The sequence below is a fragment of the Falco naumanni genome, chromosome 2 (assembly GCF_017639655.2).
Source record: "Falco naumanni isolate bFalNau1 chromosome 2, bFalNau1.pat, whole genome shotgun sequence".
NCBI lineage: Eukaryota > Metazoa > Chordata > Aves > Falconiformes > Falconidae > Falco > Falco naumanni.
The window spans coordinates 93,653,244-93,671,561 of record NC_054055.1 but is presented as its reverse complement, the minus strand read 5'-3'; the positions used below and the strand labels follow the sequence as shown (position 1 = coordinate 93,671,561).

Below are 18,318 nucleotides of genomic sequence, written 5' to 3'. Positions count from 1 at the left end.
TACACCTTGAAAAAGGTCCCATGTAGTAGACTGACTATCAGTATCCCAACTTTAAAGCCTTTTCCTCTCTGCAGATGGTGAAGAATATCTGAAGATGACTGCACTTGCAGGACTCTTCTCTGCAGAACTCACCAGAACCCTTATAGCCAAAATGGACACACATCGTGGTAGCAGCAGACATCTGCATCTCTATGGCTTTCCTTTTATTATTTGCAAATTATCTACAGTACAACTATTCCAAAAAATGTATTCCTACTGATCTATTACTGTGCATATCCCATATTTAACTTCAGATGCAGCATGGGGATTGATAATTTACAACTGGCACAGGTACATGTACATACTTCATACTAGCATTACTTCTATATAAATACTGCTCTGCTTCTTTACTCAATAGGAAATCAAATTTGTTTGACACCTGTACAATATTTCTTTGCAAATCAGGTAAGGAATCATATACTCCAGATAGTCCCTAATCCTGCCCAATTTACTTACATTGTCCCATCATCTTTCTCCACTTCCACTTCAGAAAGTAACCAGAGTTAATAAAGGGCTTTGATCTAGTGACTGACGTCTGGAAGCTAAATATGATGCACAAGCAGTATACACGTACAAAAACGTGAATGAATACTAGGCACAAAACCACCTCCTGCTCTTTCTTTCCAAATGCACATCCACACAAAATATATGTTCTCAATCACAGCCAACTCCACCTTGACAGCAGACATTCCTATACTGCAGTCAGGCTGTAACATAAGCCTCACAGAGATTCCTCAACTAGCTTTAAAGTAGTTCTAGCTTTAAAGTAGTTGGGCTCACATACAAGTAACAGTGGTGCTGCTACAATAAAATACACTGAAGATGATGGAAAACTACTGGAGGGTTAGGGTGTTAACCCATCAGCAGAGGATTAAACGGGATGACCGAGATAGCTGCTGCCCTCAGGTGACAGCCCCACCCTGTGGAAGGTGCCCTGTCCCTTCCAACAGCATCAGCGAATGGCACAGAAATCCATGCGTAGACCAACCCAATTTATAGTCCAGCACATTAAGGTAAACAAGGAGCACAGATTCACATACCATTCAGCCATCAATGGTGGCAGGAAGGATGTGACAAAGGCAAAAGAGATAGCATCTGAGTTACCATCCCACTTAATCCATCGCTAAACATGCACAGAGACCATGTGACCACGATGCCATAAGCCTCACCACTCCTACCACTAGCAGTGGTGCCCAAACTTTAGTCATCCTTGCAGCTTGTATTCTCTTATTCTCCATTGTAATTGGAATTGCTTGCACCAAATGCCAGCGAACCAGTTTGCTAGGGCAATACACAGAAATAGTCAATTTTGAGTGAACATTGAATCTGCAGACACCACCACTGAAAGAAAATGACACACAAACATCACAGGGACATCTGTGTGATGTGCATTCCTAAAAAGACTTACACATAATCAACTTAGTTCTTTTTTTGCTAATGGGTTTGTATCTAAGCTACAATGAAAATGTCAATTCCAGAAGGATACAGTGCTTACTAACATGATTTCTTTAGCCCAGGGCAAACCCAACTGAATTATGTCATAAACTGCAGGAAGGATATATATTCACACATCCAAGAAAGAGCAGCAAAACACTGTAACCAAAGCTGGACTGTTGCTTCTACACTGGAAGTCAGACTGCACTGACATCAAAGCTTGGTAACAAGTGCTGTTCCTCAGCATAGATAAATGCTGCTATCTACTAGTCACACATCATCTAATAGTGGCAATATATTGTCTTTCCTTACTTTTGTTTAAACTCTTTGTCAGCGACCAGAATTCCTTACCCATGGGTATCATTCTGCCATTGCTGGGTTGTGCTGGACAAACTGTACTTATTTTAGAATAGCACTTATGTCCTACAAAGGGGTCTTCTGGCAAAGACAATATACTGCAGCCTGTCAAATTGAGCTCTGTTGCTCACTGCAATAGAGTTCAGAGATGCCACACAAATTACTGGAGGAGGGCACCGTGGTCTAAATAAGAGAGGACAAAAAGCTAAGAAATCAAACAACAAATCCCAACTCTATCAGTCTCTCATTCAGATGGCCTCTTACAGATTACAGTGTCTTGTGAATAAAGCTGATCTGAGGAGACTGGATTCATCCCCAGATTTGGCATGCAACCGTTGAGCAGGTCACCTAAATTTCTAGGCATTGGTCTCTCACTTCCATGGGAAGATGTTTCAGTAAAACTGGTTATGCTATTTTGCAATTAGGTGGTGCTCCTTAATGAACCCTTAACAAATTAATAAGGCTAATGTGCTGAATTCCTTGAGTTGCGATCCCTTGAAATGCAATTCTTCTTCCATACTACTAAGCATCTTACTACAACATTTTCAAGAAAGAGAGGTGCCTTTGGTACAAGTAATTTGAATACTTAAAGAAATGTTTTAAAAATACTGTAATATGAACAACACACATCAGGCACAACAGCTTCCTGACACTGCTTCCAAAAGGTAGAAAGCAGTAAGTGTGGTGAGGCTACCATAGGCAGGAGCTGTAGGCAAGAAGAATTAGCAGATGGAGAGCAGACACCTTAGCAGTTCACCTGGTCATGCACTACTACTAAAATCTCACTTTCTACCAAAGGTGGAAAACAGGATGGAAGCAGAAAGAGACAGATGTTTGGTTTCATTTTATTTGCTGAAAGAAGAGGAAGAGAAAAGGACTTATTATCTTACTGACATGAATGACCAGAATTCATGCCCCAGCTTGGTGTATGGGACTTGCCATAACCCACAGAATGCATCCTAGACCAGGACTTCCAAACTTGCTTGCAGTGCTACCACCATCTATTATAGCAGCCGTAGAGGTTCTGCTAGTGATCACAGTAGCCGCTCTTGACTTTCTGTTGAGCCAAAAGCAAACACAGGGGAAAGCATGTTTCCAGCTTCATCCTCTCAGTTGGACTGGACAAAGATTTGGGGATGCTTGACCCCATTTCTCTGACCCTCAAGCTAATGCCAAGCTTTTGTGCTTATTTGAAATCAGTGTATTTGTCCTCCCCACAACAAGCTTGACATAAAGTGTTAAGAAACTTGACAGTCTTTCACTATTAAAGACCCGTAGCCTGCCACCTTCCTGTAAAATGACATAGAGGTTCTCCTCACCACCCATGTGCTTCAGGCACTGTTCAAAACTGCAACACCATCAGCGCTCAGAGTGGTGAACTAGCTGTATAGCTTTGGACATCATATCTCAAGCAAGATGGGAACCAACTGCAGAAAGTCAATAAAAGATGAGTAGATCCAAGAAGCAGGACTCCAAAAGGAAGACTAAACTGGCAAGGATTTCTGAACGAAAAAAAGGAAGACTGTGGATTTCTCCAATATGTTAAAGGCCATTTTAAGAAGGAAGATGCTAGGTCTGTTACCAGTGTCTGTGGAGACAAGAGAAGGGCTTAAGTGCAGCAAGGAATGTGGACATCTAGTAATACTGTCTTATAGTGAGATAAGAAACCACAAGGAATGGACCAGGTAAGGAGACTGTGGAGCCACCATTACTTAAGAGACTTAAGAAAACATCAAGCAGACATTCAACATAAATACCAGTGATCCCATTCCAGGGCAAAGGGAAGAATTAATTACATGATCACTGAAGGACTCTTCTAATACTCCTCTCCCTGACACTTTGGGAAGTGAGTATAAGCACATGCAAGCAGGCTGCTAATGCAAGGTGTATATCTACATGATACATCTAGCAAAGCTTGCCTTGTCTTCTCAGGAAACTTCCTGCTTCCCTGTCATGGGACCGTAGACCCATACACCTGCAGTTCCAAAAACACCCTTTCCAATCCATCCATCTCCTACAGACTCACAAAGCTCTTGGCTCAGTTATAAGTGATGCAATGATGATTGAGTCTCAGTAAGTGATGCACAGGGTGGAAGATCTAGTAAGTGATTCTGGAACTAAGCATCAAAAACCTGACAACAGCAGACATCAGACAGATTAGAAACCACGTATAGAAACCATAGCCAGAGCCAGCAACACAGCAGATACAAAACGAGCAGTGCTGGGTCATGAAGCATCAACCACACTCAAAAATGCCCCACAGATCATGAACAGAACATGATTTCAGAACCTGCAGAACACAACACTCAGTTATGAAGGTGTTCCCAAGAAGGAAAGTTTTTTCAGAACCTTAGGTTCACCTTTCCCATTTAGAATGCTTCAGTCTTCTTCCATTCACATCATGGAATGTCTTAATTCTTTATAGTAGCAACCAGAATTTTATCCCAGAGGAAATTCATCAGTCTCCTGTGCTAAGAAATAGCAAAATTTGGAGAAGTGGCTTTGGCATTGGTGATTACCAACTCACACAAAGAGCAAGTAGCTTCTTCATATTTTATTTACTTAGCTCCATCTTTTTAAAACAAATCTGTATTTACCATTTTCAAAAAGTCCATTATAATAGAAAATGCGATATATATCCCCATAAGAGCCTTTTTCAGGCTTCTTCAGGTGTGGTACATCTTGAAGTATAACATACACAAATTTAAGAAAGAAAACCTCTCCAGGATGGCCTATGAAGAACATGTAAACCTAGATCAATACTGGAAACGCAACAAAACTAGCACACCGACTCAATGACAAATGCTAGTTTCATAATTAGGGTGGAGCATGCAAGCCACTATAAAGGTTGCCTCAATCTGAGACTCTCACTTCTGCTGGATACATTTGAAAGCTCCAAATTTTGAGTGAGGTAAGCATAACCTATAAACGTATTGGGTGTTTCAAATCTTTGAACCTAACTTAAGATTATTATTTGGAGGGGGGACACAGCTGATCTAGTTTTACAGAAAAAAAGAAAAAAACCCAAATCTTTTCATCTAGCTTAAGCATTAATCATGTTGCATGGTTAGTAAAGCAATGAACAGGGTGTCAGACATATTTCAAAAGTCTGATGTACAGAATTGTTATTGTCTGCTTGGTTTGCAGTTATTCATCAAGACAACATCTGAGAAACATGGAACATTTACTCAATGATAACCTTCTGAAGTATTTTACCCAGTATGCTTTAATGGAGGGCAGCACCAGTGCACTGTCCATTGGTGGGCTGAAAAATCTACTTCAGAATCAATTTGCACAGTACCTGAAGGTAAGTTTCACTCTTATTATATTCACTGTGAATATTGCTATGAATGTATAGGAAAACGTAAATAAACGTAACTATGTTGCAAGGCAGATTATTGTGCTCAGGTGGTTTCACTGACTCCATAAATCACCCTTGAATAAGGGTTGGCTTATAAACTTCATTCACATTAATGAAAAGTAGCTCCAAACAGAGTAGGGAGTTTATTACAAAGCCTTGTGAAATAAAATGCAAAAGTCTCTCTTTTGTTTGGGATTTTTTTATGTAATCCAAATTTCACCTAGATTATTGCATCTGAGTCTTATATTCTTTGTTTCAGTCTAAATAATAAGTCTTGAATCTAGAAATTATATAGAAAAATCTTTAAACCAAGTAAATTGGTAGAACAAATTTAAAAGTAAGAGATACGAGCCAACTTCTATCTAGATTAAGTTCCCATCACTACAAAATAAAAGAAGGTTTTCCAGAAAGATGCCAAGTAAAGAGATTCCATCAAGCTAGAGAGAGAAATACCCATTTCCTATAGCTGGAAAAAAATCTAGGTTCTGATTTCAGATATATATTCTCCGTCAGACCTTTCCTGAACTGCATTGATTCTTTTGCTAGTCAAATCCTTAAATACTGTATTTTGGATAGCTGACAAAAGCAATTTTTGCTAAAGGTCTGAAAGTAGTTGCACCTCAATAGAAAAATCCAGTATTTTGAAAACTACAGTAATCCAATTTAGTCATTTCATTATGAAATCATGTGACTGAACATGACACATGAAGTGGCTAATTACAAACAAACAAACTAATAAAACACAAAGTTTTTTTCTTTTAAAAAACTTGTGTAGAAATTAATTGCAAAAAATGGGTAAGAAATGTGATGGCAAATCCAAAAATATAATGCTTTTTATATCAGCTGTACACAATTTAGCACCATACCCATCTTCTCAGACATATGGAAATAGAAGTGTCCAGGAAAAACAATACTGATGTTTTCTGTCTGGACATCAGACATTTTCAAGCACCTAGTCTGTTTGCAGAAATATATGGCACTATAATAAACCAACATAAAAGCAAGACAGGACATTGAAAAACATGTATAGGCATAAAATATGAAGAAATACAATACTTGAAAAATCTGAATTGTAAATCAAACCCAGGTTTATATTACATAACTAGTTTGATCAGGGATGTTATCAGAATACTCACTGCATTTGGGGTTTTAGATGCACTCTTACCAGACACAACAAATAAAAGGAGCTAATAATCTAAACTAGATTTAATTCATTAGCAAGAATTTTTCAATAGTGAATACGGTATTCCTAGCAAAGAGGGGAAAAGGGGAGGGAAAGAGACTCTTAAGTCCTAGTCCAAAGTCTAATGAAAGGAGCAACATGTTTTCAAATAGAGTATTCACAGCCTAGATTAGTATCTAATTAAGCAGTAGGTGGTATGTACATTAATTTTTACTGGTGACTATGTATATGCTGCAGCTATTCCACCTGCTCCATTTCCTAAATTCCAAGTTTACCTACAAGACTGAACTAATCTGTCTCAGCAAAACTTGATACTTCTGAAATGGTTATCATATCTATCTTAACATTTTTGGCAGGTGACAGCAGGCACTGTATTTCTAGTTTAACCAGTAAAACTGGTAAATACATCATTACCAGTAACACCTTCAAGTAACACCAGCTGTTGACTGCATCACTTCTTGCCAATATTCCTTAGAGGAAAACAGTTGTGGCAATCTATTAATTTCATTCTCTCTTTTTTTTTTTTTTAATTTTTTTCCCTACAAAAACAGGATTCATTCTCACTTGATAACATAATTAAATCGTTGGACAAAAATAATGATGGAAGTATCAGCTTTGATGAGTTTGTGATGCTTATAAAAAAGATAACTGGTACAGGACAGTAGAGGCATCTGCAATAATGAATATCACCGCTTTGAAGAAGAGCTTGGCATTTGCATACACTATATGTACACCTAAACCCACAAATGTTATGATTTTAAAACATACAGAATAAAGATTTGACATATAACAAAGTTCATCTTGTATTGTGTTTCCTGCATATTCACTAGCCACACTTTCCAGCTAAGCTGCCTCACAATTAGTTCAGAACTACCTGTTCCTATTCCACACTACATTTAGAAAGCGGTGTTTAACAAACCCTGCTTTACTACAGCTATTATTTGGGCCTCTAGAGCAATTCAAACGAAATGGTTTCTAAAACACACAAAAGGAAACAATGTAGCATTCCATTTGAAGAGTGTCTCCTAGTGCACACTATCCAATACTTCTCCCGGTTCAGTTTCTTCATTCACATAAGAGGATGCTTCCATATGGTAAACAGTTGAAATTTTTAAAACACAAAGTACTTATTTACAATAACAATGTAACAATAGTAAGTATGATGACTGTAACATTACATGTTCATTTTCAATTATATTTACCCAAGTTTTGGGGGTTTTTTTGTCATGACTTGTAAATGGAAATACATAAGTATATATAGGAACTCAGTGATTGCTGTGGCCGTTAAAACATTCATTGCATTTACTTGGTGCAGTTTTAACCTCTTCATTGCATGATCCCCTGTGACATGTATTTTCACACATGTAATTCATGAGCATTATTATTTACTTTAAGAGGAAATTAGTGAAAAAGAAGATAAATGAGAAGAATGGAAATTTTGAAGACAAGTAATTCAGTAGATTAGGCACTAATCCTACTAGAGAATTTGGAATTTTGGACTGAATTTTAACACCAACATCATCCATTATCCTGATAAATCAGTTACATTTCAGTTACTTAAGGACTTAAAGACTCAACTTAATTGCAAAGCCTATCAAGTGCTTTTAAGATCCTATACCACAGTGGTTCCTATTCCTGAATTTCCCCTCCATGAAATGAGGAATAAAGTACTCCACACCAGTGATGCATAAACAGAAGCCTCAAAAATTATGATATTTAAACATTATATGAATGTTCTAACAGGCTCCTGGGCCATTCTTTTACACAAACCCTCCAGCTGTTAAAATGTGTTATGCTTCTTGGAAGAAAATAAAAGCATAATATTTATTATTTTTTCTGGCTTATAAAAAAAATATTATTGTAAATTAACAATAAGCTTTGATTTCAAAATTAAATATACCATACACACATTTGCTTACCAAGCTACATTAGCTACTTTACATGCATAAGTAAAATCACAGAATTTTAAGAGGTGCATTTGCATGAGTGGGGCATACATTCCTTTTCATCTCTTAGACAACCTGAAAAATTTTTTAATTCAATCAGGCTACTGACATCCCGAATAGGAAAATCGGGCATCAAGAAACAAACATGTTACAAGAGTGTCACCTACTGGCAAAACCTATTTCTGCACAATTTCTTGAGTTTATAGAAAATATACTTATTTTACCCAGTCCAATATTTGAAGTTGCATGTTCCTACACAAGATGCAATAGGTCATGAAGAACAACAGTCACAATTAAAATTAGCTTTTTTAAATTTAAAATAAAAAAAAGCATTAGAAATATTTCTGGGGGCTTTTTTCCCCCTAGAACAGTATTAGAGGTAGTTGCAATTAAATTGACAAAGGACATAATTAAAAGCCTCATCCCCCCAAAAAATCTACGTTTAATAGTAGAGGAAGAAGAGAGAAATGGAATAGAACAGTGACAGTTTTGCCACCCAGTGAATCCAGTTCATTAGCAGTTCACAGACTATACCATTTCCCTTTAAAGCAGTTCATTTTAAAATTATAATTTGCAACAGAAAACTCATATGAAGCACTACTCTCAAGCAAATTCATTACTTTTCTGAACAGCTATCTTCCTGCAAAGAAAAACAGTAATTTACCCATCATTATTATCCAAAAGGCTAAAAAGTAAAGCAGCTTAAGTATATATAATGGGAACATGACCTTCAAATAATCAACCAAGATGAGATCAAGAACTTAAGGGACTGTGATCAGTGCTCGTGTACCTTCCTCATTTTCCCTACTGAAATGAAACGTGTTAAAGAGGAATTGAAAAGAAAACCTTAAGGTGGTATTTTGATACTGTAAATGGTATGGTCTAGTGAACACAGGTAATTGCCATATCAGAGCTTTTGGGGTTTTTTTCTTCAGTTTACATTTTTAATTTAAGCCTAAATGAAAATATCTAATAGCAACTTCAACTATCTCAAACACAGCTCATAAATCACAGCTTATTCATATTTTCAGTTTCTAGGTCTCATTTCCTTTAAGTTTTCATCACACAGATATTAAACTTGGGGATTATCCTTTTCCCCCTAGCTTATTTTAAAAACACAATTTTAGCTGTTTCACATTATTAAGTCATTAACTTCTATATTTTGTATGCAGAGACTACCATTTTTTTCAAGGTATTTGAAATCTTAATTCTACAATACTTGCAGTCATTTACACACCAATATAATTTATATCAATATTCCCCAAAACAAGCAATACAGAGTTATACAGCGTTTCCCTCCTACATAATGTTACTCATGGGTGCTTCTGCAGAACCCAGGTTAAGCAGTATTGTTGTAATGATAGTCAGTAGAAATAGATGAACAGCTAAAAGGAAACAAATATTCAGCATTGCAGGCAATTCTCAATTTGCACATTTAGTTGTAAATTTGTTATTGCTCAAAACAGAACAAGTCACAATTGCCTCATCACATACAAACACTTTTTTATGATGCTCAAAACTCTTTAGTCATGCAAGCAATGCTCTTCTAATAGTACAATAACTTATGTTACTTTAATTGAGAGTTGCCAGTAATATTATTTCTCATTATTTCAGACACTTATTTTTCCATTGAAAGCCTAACTCTGAGTTACACAATTACATGACAATCTGTTTTTCTTTCTAATAAAAAAGGTTCAAATTTCCATAGATGCAGACAAAAGGGAAGCAAAGTAGACCATGATACTTTGTATGTACTTCAGAAGGAACTATCAGCTTTGGTGAGTACAGTTCTGAGTATCTGAATGCTTAACAAATTAAGAAGGGATGTAAGTAGCTGCGTATTTTACAGTTGCCCCCGAGCTCCCCTGCTGAACTACATATTTGACCCTCTGTCTTTTTTCCTTTTTCTTAAAAATAAAAGGAAATCAAACGACCGCCTCATCAGTGCCTTTCTTCACCCTCTCCCATTTCCAAAGGATCAGGTACACTGTTTACACAAAAGAAAAGTACACTGCTTTGGTCCTACGTTAGCACTCAGCTGAATCACAGTGGCATCACAAGATATTATCAGTGCTGATACTGTGTTTCCAATTAACTGTCTTGGATAATGAAACATCTACATCAGTTTGGTAATTCACAAGCTTCGCTAACCTGCTTCTCTTCCAATCATTTTTATTGATTTATTATACAGAATATATAAGCAGGTTTTAGCACACGATGGACTCTGCTAAGACAAATTATTTAACAGTTATAATTATTGATAGTGCAAATTTCCCCCTTGGAATGCTTTACATCTCTTTCTTGCCTAGAACTGAGATGTCAAAGATCAGATTAAGATGCTGAAATATGACTGGTAACAACCAATTTCAGAACCTTAATGTAGCTTAGAAAAAAAAGAATATCCATTTATGTACTGAGGCATACTGCTTCAATTGTAAACACTGTATTAATCCTCTATGACACATTCACTCCATTATTTTCTTATGTCCACATAATTTTCTCTTTAACATATATACCTTACTTGCCCTTGAATACAAACTGCAAATCACTCAATTTCTTGTGGGATAAAATTTTATCCTAGATATATTATACTAATACACAGTACAATTTCTGTCCTGGGAGAAACTGCCTGTACAGCTGCAGCAGACAAGCATCTGTGCTTCTGACTTCATCTAAGTGTGGAGCTCTGCATCTGGGCCAGCTACTGTGAACAACCCTTTGCATAACAGAAAGAAACCAACCATTCCAAAGGGTGACTCACCCCCTCCTGATGATCTGACTGCATCCTGAAAAGGTACACGAGGTGACTAGCTGAAGTACAGTCATGAGAAGTTATATAAAACTGGCACTAAAAAGCCCTAGAAACAGATGCCCCAGAATCAGTCTTCCATACTATCCCTCTTGCTTCCCAAAAAATCTACAGTAAGCTTCCAACATCTTCCACATTCTACAATACACTGGTATTATGAAATTGACCCCTCCAGTTAAGGGTATGTCTTCGCATACACTCAAAAGAAGGGTGAAGAAAAAAATCCTCTTACAATGACAAGCCCACAAATTTGATGCCAAATGCAACATTTAACTTTGTTCACCTGAGGACATTTCCAAACGCCAACAAGTTTTAGCAGCAAGTCTCACAGTGAGAGACCTACAGAGGTTGTCTCTCACTTACCTTCAAAAGTTCAGAGTAGATTCTCTCTCCTATGTATATAAACAACCTTGACAAACAGGTCAAATGCTTTAAAAACCTATTTGTATGTTTCAGACTAAGCAGATGTGGAAAAAAATGTATTTTACTTAAAAATCCTAACAAAACTCTTTCGAAGGAAATTGATAGAGATACAGTAAGTCACTATGAGCAATGCACTTAATTCATCACTAGAACAGATGTTTACATTTTACACCAAGATGCTATTTTTTTCTCACATGTATCTCTGTTCCTTTTTGTCTTTAAAAAAAAACTCTCTTACTGATCATTTTTAAGTTTTACTTTTATGACAATGTGATACCATACTCTCCCGAAGTAGGAAGCACTCCACTCTAAAATTCTACCATTGGCATATAATAATACAGAGCGTCCTGTGGTATCTACAGCACTGACATTTTTCTCAAAAGGAGGACTGGTGAGGGGGGGATGTCTAGTGGTTATTTTTATTATTTATATACAGGAAAGAGAAGAATTTTTCAACAACTTTCCATACAATCTTTACCTTTTTATATAAATTTATATTTTTATAATAGCTTTGTGCTACACTTTCCAGCTTCCCTTCATATTTTACTCTCTAGTAAAGCCAACCTAATCATTACTGTCTACTCCCAGCATCAGTCTACAGCCAAGGAAACAATCAGAAAAATTACAAAAATAAAGCTAAAGCAAATCACAGAAGCAAGCGGGTGAAGGTAAGGGACTATTAAAAGAAAATACCTTTTTAAATAATACTGAATAGGGACAGCAGACAACTCTTCATGTCCTACCATGTAAAAATATAGACAGATCTTAACTTACAGAGAGGTAACTCCCTTTTTAGTAAAAGATGTATGTTCCCAAAACATATGCAGGAAAAAAAAAAATCAGTACTTACTACAGGGGTTTTTGTGTCTGGGTCAAATTCTGTAGAATTTGCATCTGGAACAGAAGTTCAAAACAAACACAGTACATACCTGTTGTTCTACATGTACTACAAACTCATAACTGTTTTGTGGCGTTTGGGGGTTTGTCTGCATTTAAGCTACAATCTCACATGTTGAAATACATACTGCACCCTTTTGAACCAACCACAGGAAACATATAGCCTGTTACACACGCTACCTTTCCTACTTCCCAAAACTTTTTCCTTTCAGCTGTTGGTGGTAGAAATTCATCGGTGGTTTGCTGACTGACTGGATACCAAGCAAAAATGTATTCCAAATCAAATGTAAGAATAAATGCAGTTTATTATATTACAATATAGTACAGGAAAATAGCATGCAATATGATAAAAGGAAACTGTACTAGTTATTATGCACAATGTGATAAAAAAGCAATAGGGGCAAAACATCGAATCATTACTGCAAACTGTTACAGAGACTACATCGCCAATTACCACCTTAACATCATCCAGGCCCACACTTTGGCTGGGAAGCCCCATTGCAGCTGGTGCCAGGAGTCTCTCAATAAGTGGGAAAATTTCTATGTAGTGCATCCACCTGTAGGTGAGGCTTCTGGGCCAGTCCCAGAGCCTGCCCACCTTTATACTCAGTGAAAAACAAAAATAGTGTACATACTTAGTGTATGTAAACTTCTAAGTTTACACTAAGTGCAGGCATGCACTGTCTCATGGTTCATAAGGTTCACACACGCCAGGGACATTGGCCAGAGTGTGGTGGAGTTACCATCATGACAGAAGTGCACACAGTATTTTTTGTCTGGATGGTCCTGCTCATATCTTGCTTGTTTAGGGGGCTCAGGACAAGCATCACCTGCTCATTAAAGTTGTCCTTGCACTCCCTGAGCTCACTGTCCAAGTTAAATAATTCCTAATTAAGACAAAGACTTTTTCATAAGCAGTGATCAATTTAATAAATTTTCATCACAATCGGTGAACTAAATCTCTTCATACTACTATGGCTATGGCTACGGTTTGGCTACTGCAACTAATGAAAGCAAGTGAGAAGACCACTTCTCATTATCTGCTCCTCACCATCTGTACACTCCAGAAAGAGACTACAGGGGTGAACTACAAGCACACTTTCTCCTACACTTGTTAGATCAAGAAGCCGGTTTCAAGCAATCTGTATAATAAGAGTTCCTACTGCCTTGCACAGAAAGGTAGCACAGGGTGCTTAGCTGAAAATGATCATGTTGGAAGAGCTAAGTACCTAACAATCATAGGATCTATATAATAGTTCTAATAATAGATACATGTTGCACATTTAGAAAAAAATTTCTGTTAGCAAATCAAATTCACACTAACATACTGAGCTCACCTTTCCAATTCAAACAGTTTCTTGCAAATTCCACAACTGCCAATTGCATTCCCAGGCAAACTCCTAGAAGAGAAAACAAAAAGCTCAGAATTCAACAGCACAAAGAGCAGGACTGACAAAGTACTCACTGTTCTGTCTTGACTGCTTAGAAATCTTGGTACCCAGTTGCATATATACAGACTTATAAAAAAGCTAAAACAAAAATGGATGCTCAGCATAAAACTCACTCTTCAAACTTGGCACACTGTAAATACACATGACACAATTATGTGCTTTAAGCCCTTTCAAAAAATTTTTTTTTTCTTTCCGTGATTTTATCAATAAATACTGTAAAGACAAACAGAAGCTGAAAGTCTGAGTATATCCAGATTCAAATTTTGCTTTGGCAACTAGTCAAAGTAGTCACTTACAAAATTCTAAGAAATGTGGAGTAGGAACCAAAGTTTCAGAGGCACTTACACAAAACAGCACTTATGTTATAGGCCAGATGGCATCTTTAGACTTTTCCATAATAAAATACACCAGTAAATCAACAAAAATTATTTAATATAGCAAATGTGTACAAAGACATCTAAGTTTTCTGCACACTGATTAGTATCTATAAGATGCTAAGCAAAGATGGAGAACAAAGACTCCCCACTTAACGTGAATATAGCAAATAAAACCTTTGAAGTAGGGAGTCTTCTCATTCCTTCCTTATACACTAGATGTACTATGTGACTATGACCCTGACATTATTTACAAGACAAATACAACAGCACAAATACTTCCCTAAGACATGATCCTTCTATAGCAGGGGTCCTCAAACTACGGCCCGCGGGCAGGATACGGCCCCCGGTATTTACAGACCCCCCCGCCGGGGGTTGGGGGGGGAACCAAGCAGCCGCAGATGACGGCCTGCCACTGCATCCGCGCGCCGGCCCCCTGGTTAAAAAGTTTGAGGACCCGTGTTCTATAGTATGTGTTTGTCTGGGTGTTTTTAAATCAAATCAATTAGCTTGCTATACACCTTCAAAACACAGTAATTTCTGACTCTAATGATCTTACCAAGAAAAGGCTTTTTCTTTGTTCTTGCCCAGGAGATAGCTTGGAGTTTGCCTTCTGTTCCCCTAATTCCAAACCCTCCTGGGACCAGAATGCCACTGTAATGACAGCCATATATAAAGAAACCAACATGTAGAATCAAGCCAGCAAAGGAAGCCCATACAAACTGAAAAAAGACTTCTGAAGTTATAACAATGCAAGCACAATGCACAAAAGGCATCTTTTGTATGACATGTATTCAGAATACACAGAATTTAACTCTAAATTTGGAGATTTGTCTCATCCATCCACCCCAATTCTCATCTGACCAACCTCATGCTTCAGAGTGAAGTTCCCACTGCTTAAATACATATTACTTAAACTAGCTACACATTCACTACTCTAGGACCCTAACACCAAAACTTTATGCCTACTAAGTAATAGTGAAGAAACAAAATGCATTTTGAAAACAAACAACATCCCATTACAAATACAGATTGAAATCCCAACAATGATTCTTAACACAGATATTTGCAGTGTCACCAGCATTTACTAAGCTTTTATCTAACTACCTTTCACGAAGATGCACGTTGAAAAGAAAAATCTTTGACAACTGACCTGCACTGTAAAAAAAGTCCAGCTGTAAAAAAAACCACCACCCCTCAAAAAAGCCCAACCAAACATCTGCAACTTCTCTAAAGAGATTAAAGCAGAGTTTGAGCATATAAGTTGATAGTGTAATTTTCTATATCTGAAGCTAGTCACCAACCACACACATCTATCCCTTTATGTAAGTAACAGAAGTTTGGATGCAGTGAGAAATGCTTTACTGAAGAATTTTTCATTACATGAAATAAATATCATGGTCTGCATTTGGGATACAGAATACCCAATGCCACTTACTCTGCTTTGCACAGTTTGTGCCATGCCTGGTGATATTTCACTGAGTTCTCCGCTTCTGTAGAACGTTCCAGTTCTGTTGAATCTATGTACTAATAAAGAAAAATACGCAATTAAATAGTCTTTTCTTCCACAGGAAGAGCAGCACACACTGTATAAGCAACTTTTCAATAGCATTACGTCAAACTATTAGTTTCAAGTGAATTTCCCAATAAAACTCTAAGAACTTTACTGAAGACCCAGTATTTGCTCTTGTTTCAGCAATCCATGTCCCCTTCTTTGCCCGTAGCTCCAAAGTTCTGCATGCCTTCAGTCCTCATTTTGCTATCCTCCAGGTAAGCAGACTTCCTAGAATGTTTCATAACTGTGTACCCGGGTTTTCTTCCTGTGGAAATCAGGGCACCAGTCAAGGGGTGGTGCTGACCTTATCCTGACATCCAAATGAGATGTGGCCAGGGTGTTCACTTCCTTAGCTTTTGGGTGCCACAGTTTACCTCATCTTATCATAAGACTGGATAAACCTGCATTGTTTAGAGTGCGAGAAAGGCACTCCAGGGGACTGTTGTGAAAACATCAACTGTAGAGAGGGAGGCAGACCCATGATCGATGTCCTACTAGAAATACTGCATTAGAATCTCTACTGCATGGCTCCTGAGGTACCACTAGAGCAAGTGAGTGCAGTGGCTACGCACTGTACTGGGGACATAAAACGTCAGAGTTTGATTCTTGGTTTTTTCAGTCTTTTCCACAGAATAACATAATTAATAGCACCCCGCTCTAGAGTCCATCCCCCCATGAAAACGAGATCACCTGAAATGACAGAACTTATCTGTGTGCAGACAAATGAAACCAACAGGAAGACTTCTGCAAATTTTCCAGATTGGATTGCCTTCTAGCAAACATTTTCTACTTTTTCCACACTCCAGAAGGCATCAAAAATACAACAGAAAAATAACTACTTACGAATGCTGTTATTCCATACTAGTAGGACACTATAGGATCAACTAAAAGTACACTTTACCATGCTAGGAGGTTGGAAAAAGAAACTAATTACAATTTAAGTTAATCATGGTTTCCTTGCCAAACATTTTGAGCCAGCACATTTAGCACTTCAAGTAGCATCAACATTTCACCATTCAGGCATGTGGATGCTAGGTTATGAGCTGGACGCCATACGCAATATTAAGCAGTTCATTCAGAACACAGGATTATACAGACAGCCTTTGGACAAAACCACTAAAAAGGAGGTTAGCACATGCAGGCAATTACAGTAAGAGCACTTCTCTGTTAAGATTTCAACACCACACTGGAGTTCCAGCCATCATCGATTCACATGCTTCTTAATGCAAAAGCCCCACCAAACTTAAGACCAGCTGCACACAAAGCTAACCATGCATTTTCAGACTTGGTACTTTTCACTTTTTTTTTAAAAGTAGAGTTATTTTACTTATCATAAAAACATCCCACTACGCAGCTGTTGGTAGAAAAGACTACAGTGACACAATCACATAGACCAGAAAGGGCCTTTGGAGGTCTCTAGCCCAATCCCCTGCTCAAAGCAGGTCAAATTAGAGCAGGCGGCTCAGGGCCATTTCCAGACAAAATCTGAAAATCTCCAGAGATTATTTCTGGCTGTTCCCACTTTCTTTTTCTCCATGCACCCAGAAACAACTTTTTGGAGTGTTTCCTCCATAATCTTCCCAGGGAATGAGGTGAGGCTGACCACCTGCCATGTCCACAGATTGTCCTTTCTGCTTTTTTTGAGGACTGGTGCAACACTTCCCTTCTCTAGTCATAGAATCATAGAAGCATTTCAGTTGGAAAAGACCTTCAAGATCATTGAGTGCAACCATTAACGTAGCACTGCCAAGTCCACCACTAAACCACATCTACACATCTGTGAAATACCTCCAGGGATGGTGACTCACCCACTTCCCTGGACAGCCTGTTCCAATGCCTGACCACCCTTTCAGTGAAGAAATTTTTTCCAATCTAATCTAAACCTCCAACGGTGCAACTTGAGGCTACTTCCTCTAGTCCTATCACTTGTTACTTGGGAAAAGAGACTGGCACCCACCTCACTACAACCTCCTTCTAAGTAGTTGTAGAGCGAGGCGGTCTCCCCTCTTTCCACCTTCAAATCTAGTTTAAAGCTCTTTCAATGAGCCCTGCCAACTCCTGTGCAAAGACCCTTTTCCCCCTTTGAGACAGGTGTACTCCGCCTGTTGCCAGCGGGGCTGCTGCCGTGCAAACTGACCCAGGATCAAACAACACAAAATTCTGCCAGCGACACCAGGCTCACAGCCAGGTGTGGATCTGCTGGCTCTTCCTGCGGCTTCCCTCATGGCTCCCTGCACCTGGAAGGATCCAGGAGAGCACTGCTCGTGCTCCTGATCCCTTAACCAGTCGTCCCGAGGCCCTGGAGTGTCCCTTGGTTGCCCTCAGACTTCTTGTTGCAACTTCATCGCTGCCTACCTGAAAAACCAGCAATGGGCAATAACCTGAGGGCCGTACCGGGGCGGGCAGCTTTCTCCTCACGTCTTTAACCCAGGCCCCAGGGAGGCAGCACCTTCCCTAAGGAGTGGGTCCACTCTGCCTGTCAGGCCTTC

The 18,318-nt window shown here is 38.3% G+C and overlaps 1 protein-coding gene across 4 annotated transcripts in view; it reads right to left on the bottom strand.

Moving 5' to 3' along the window:
• CTPS2 (CTP synthase 2) overlaps positions 1-18,318 on the bottom strand; it is a 73,993-nt gene that overhangs the window by 36,878 nt on the left and 18,797 nt on the right. For all 4 annotated transcript variants that reach the window (XM_040582667.1, XM_040582666.1, XM_040582669.1 and 1 more), the window contains exons 10-13: positions 15,713-15,801; positions 14,834-14,928; positions 13,787-13,849; positions 12,403-12,446 (exon numbers count right to left, since the gene is read on the bottom strand). In XM_040582667.1, coding sequence (XP_040438601.1) covers positions 12,403-12,446; positions 13,787-13,849; positions 14,834-14,928; positions 15,713-15,801 — 291 coding nt within the window. The remainder of the gene's footprint in view (positions 1-12,402; positions 12,447-13,786; positions 13,850-14,833; positions 14,929-15,712; positions 15,802-18,318) is intronic.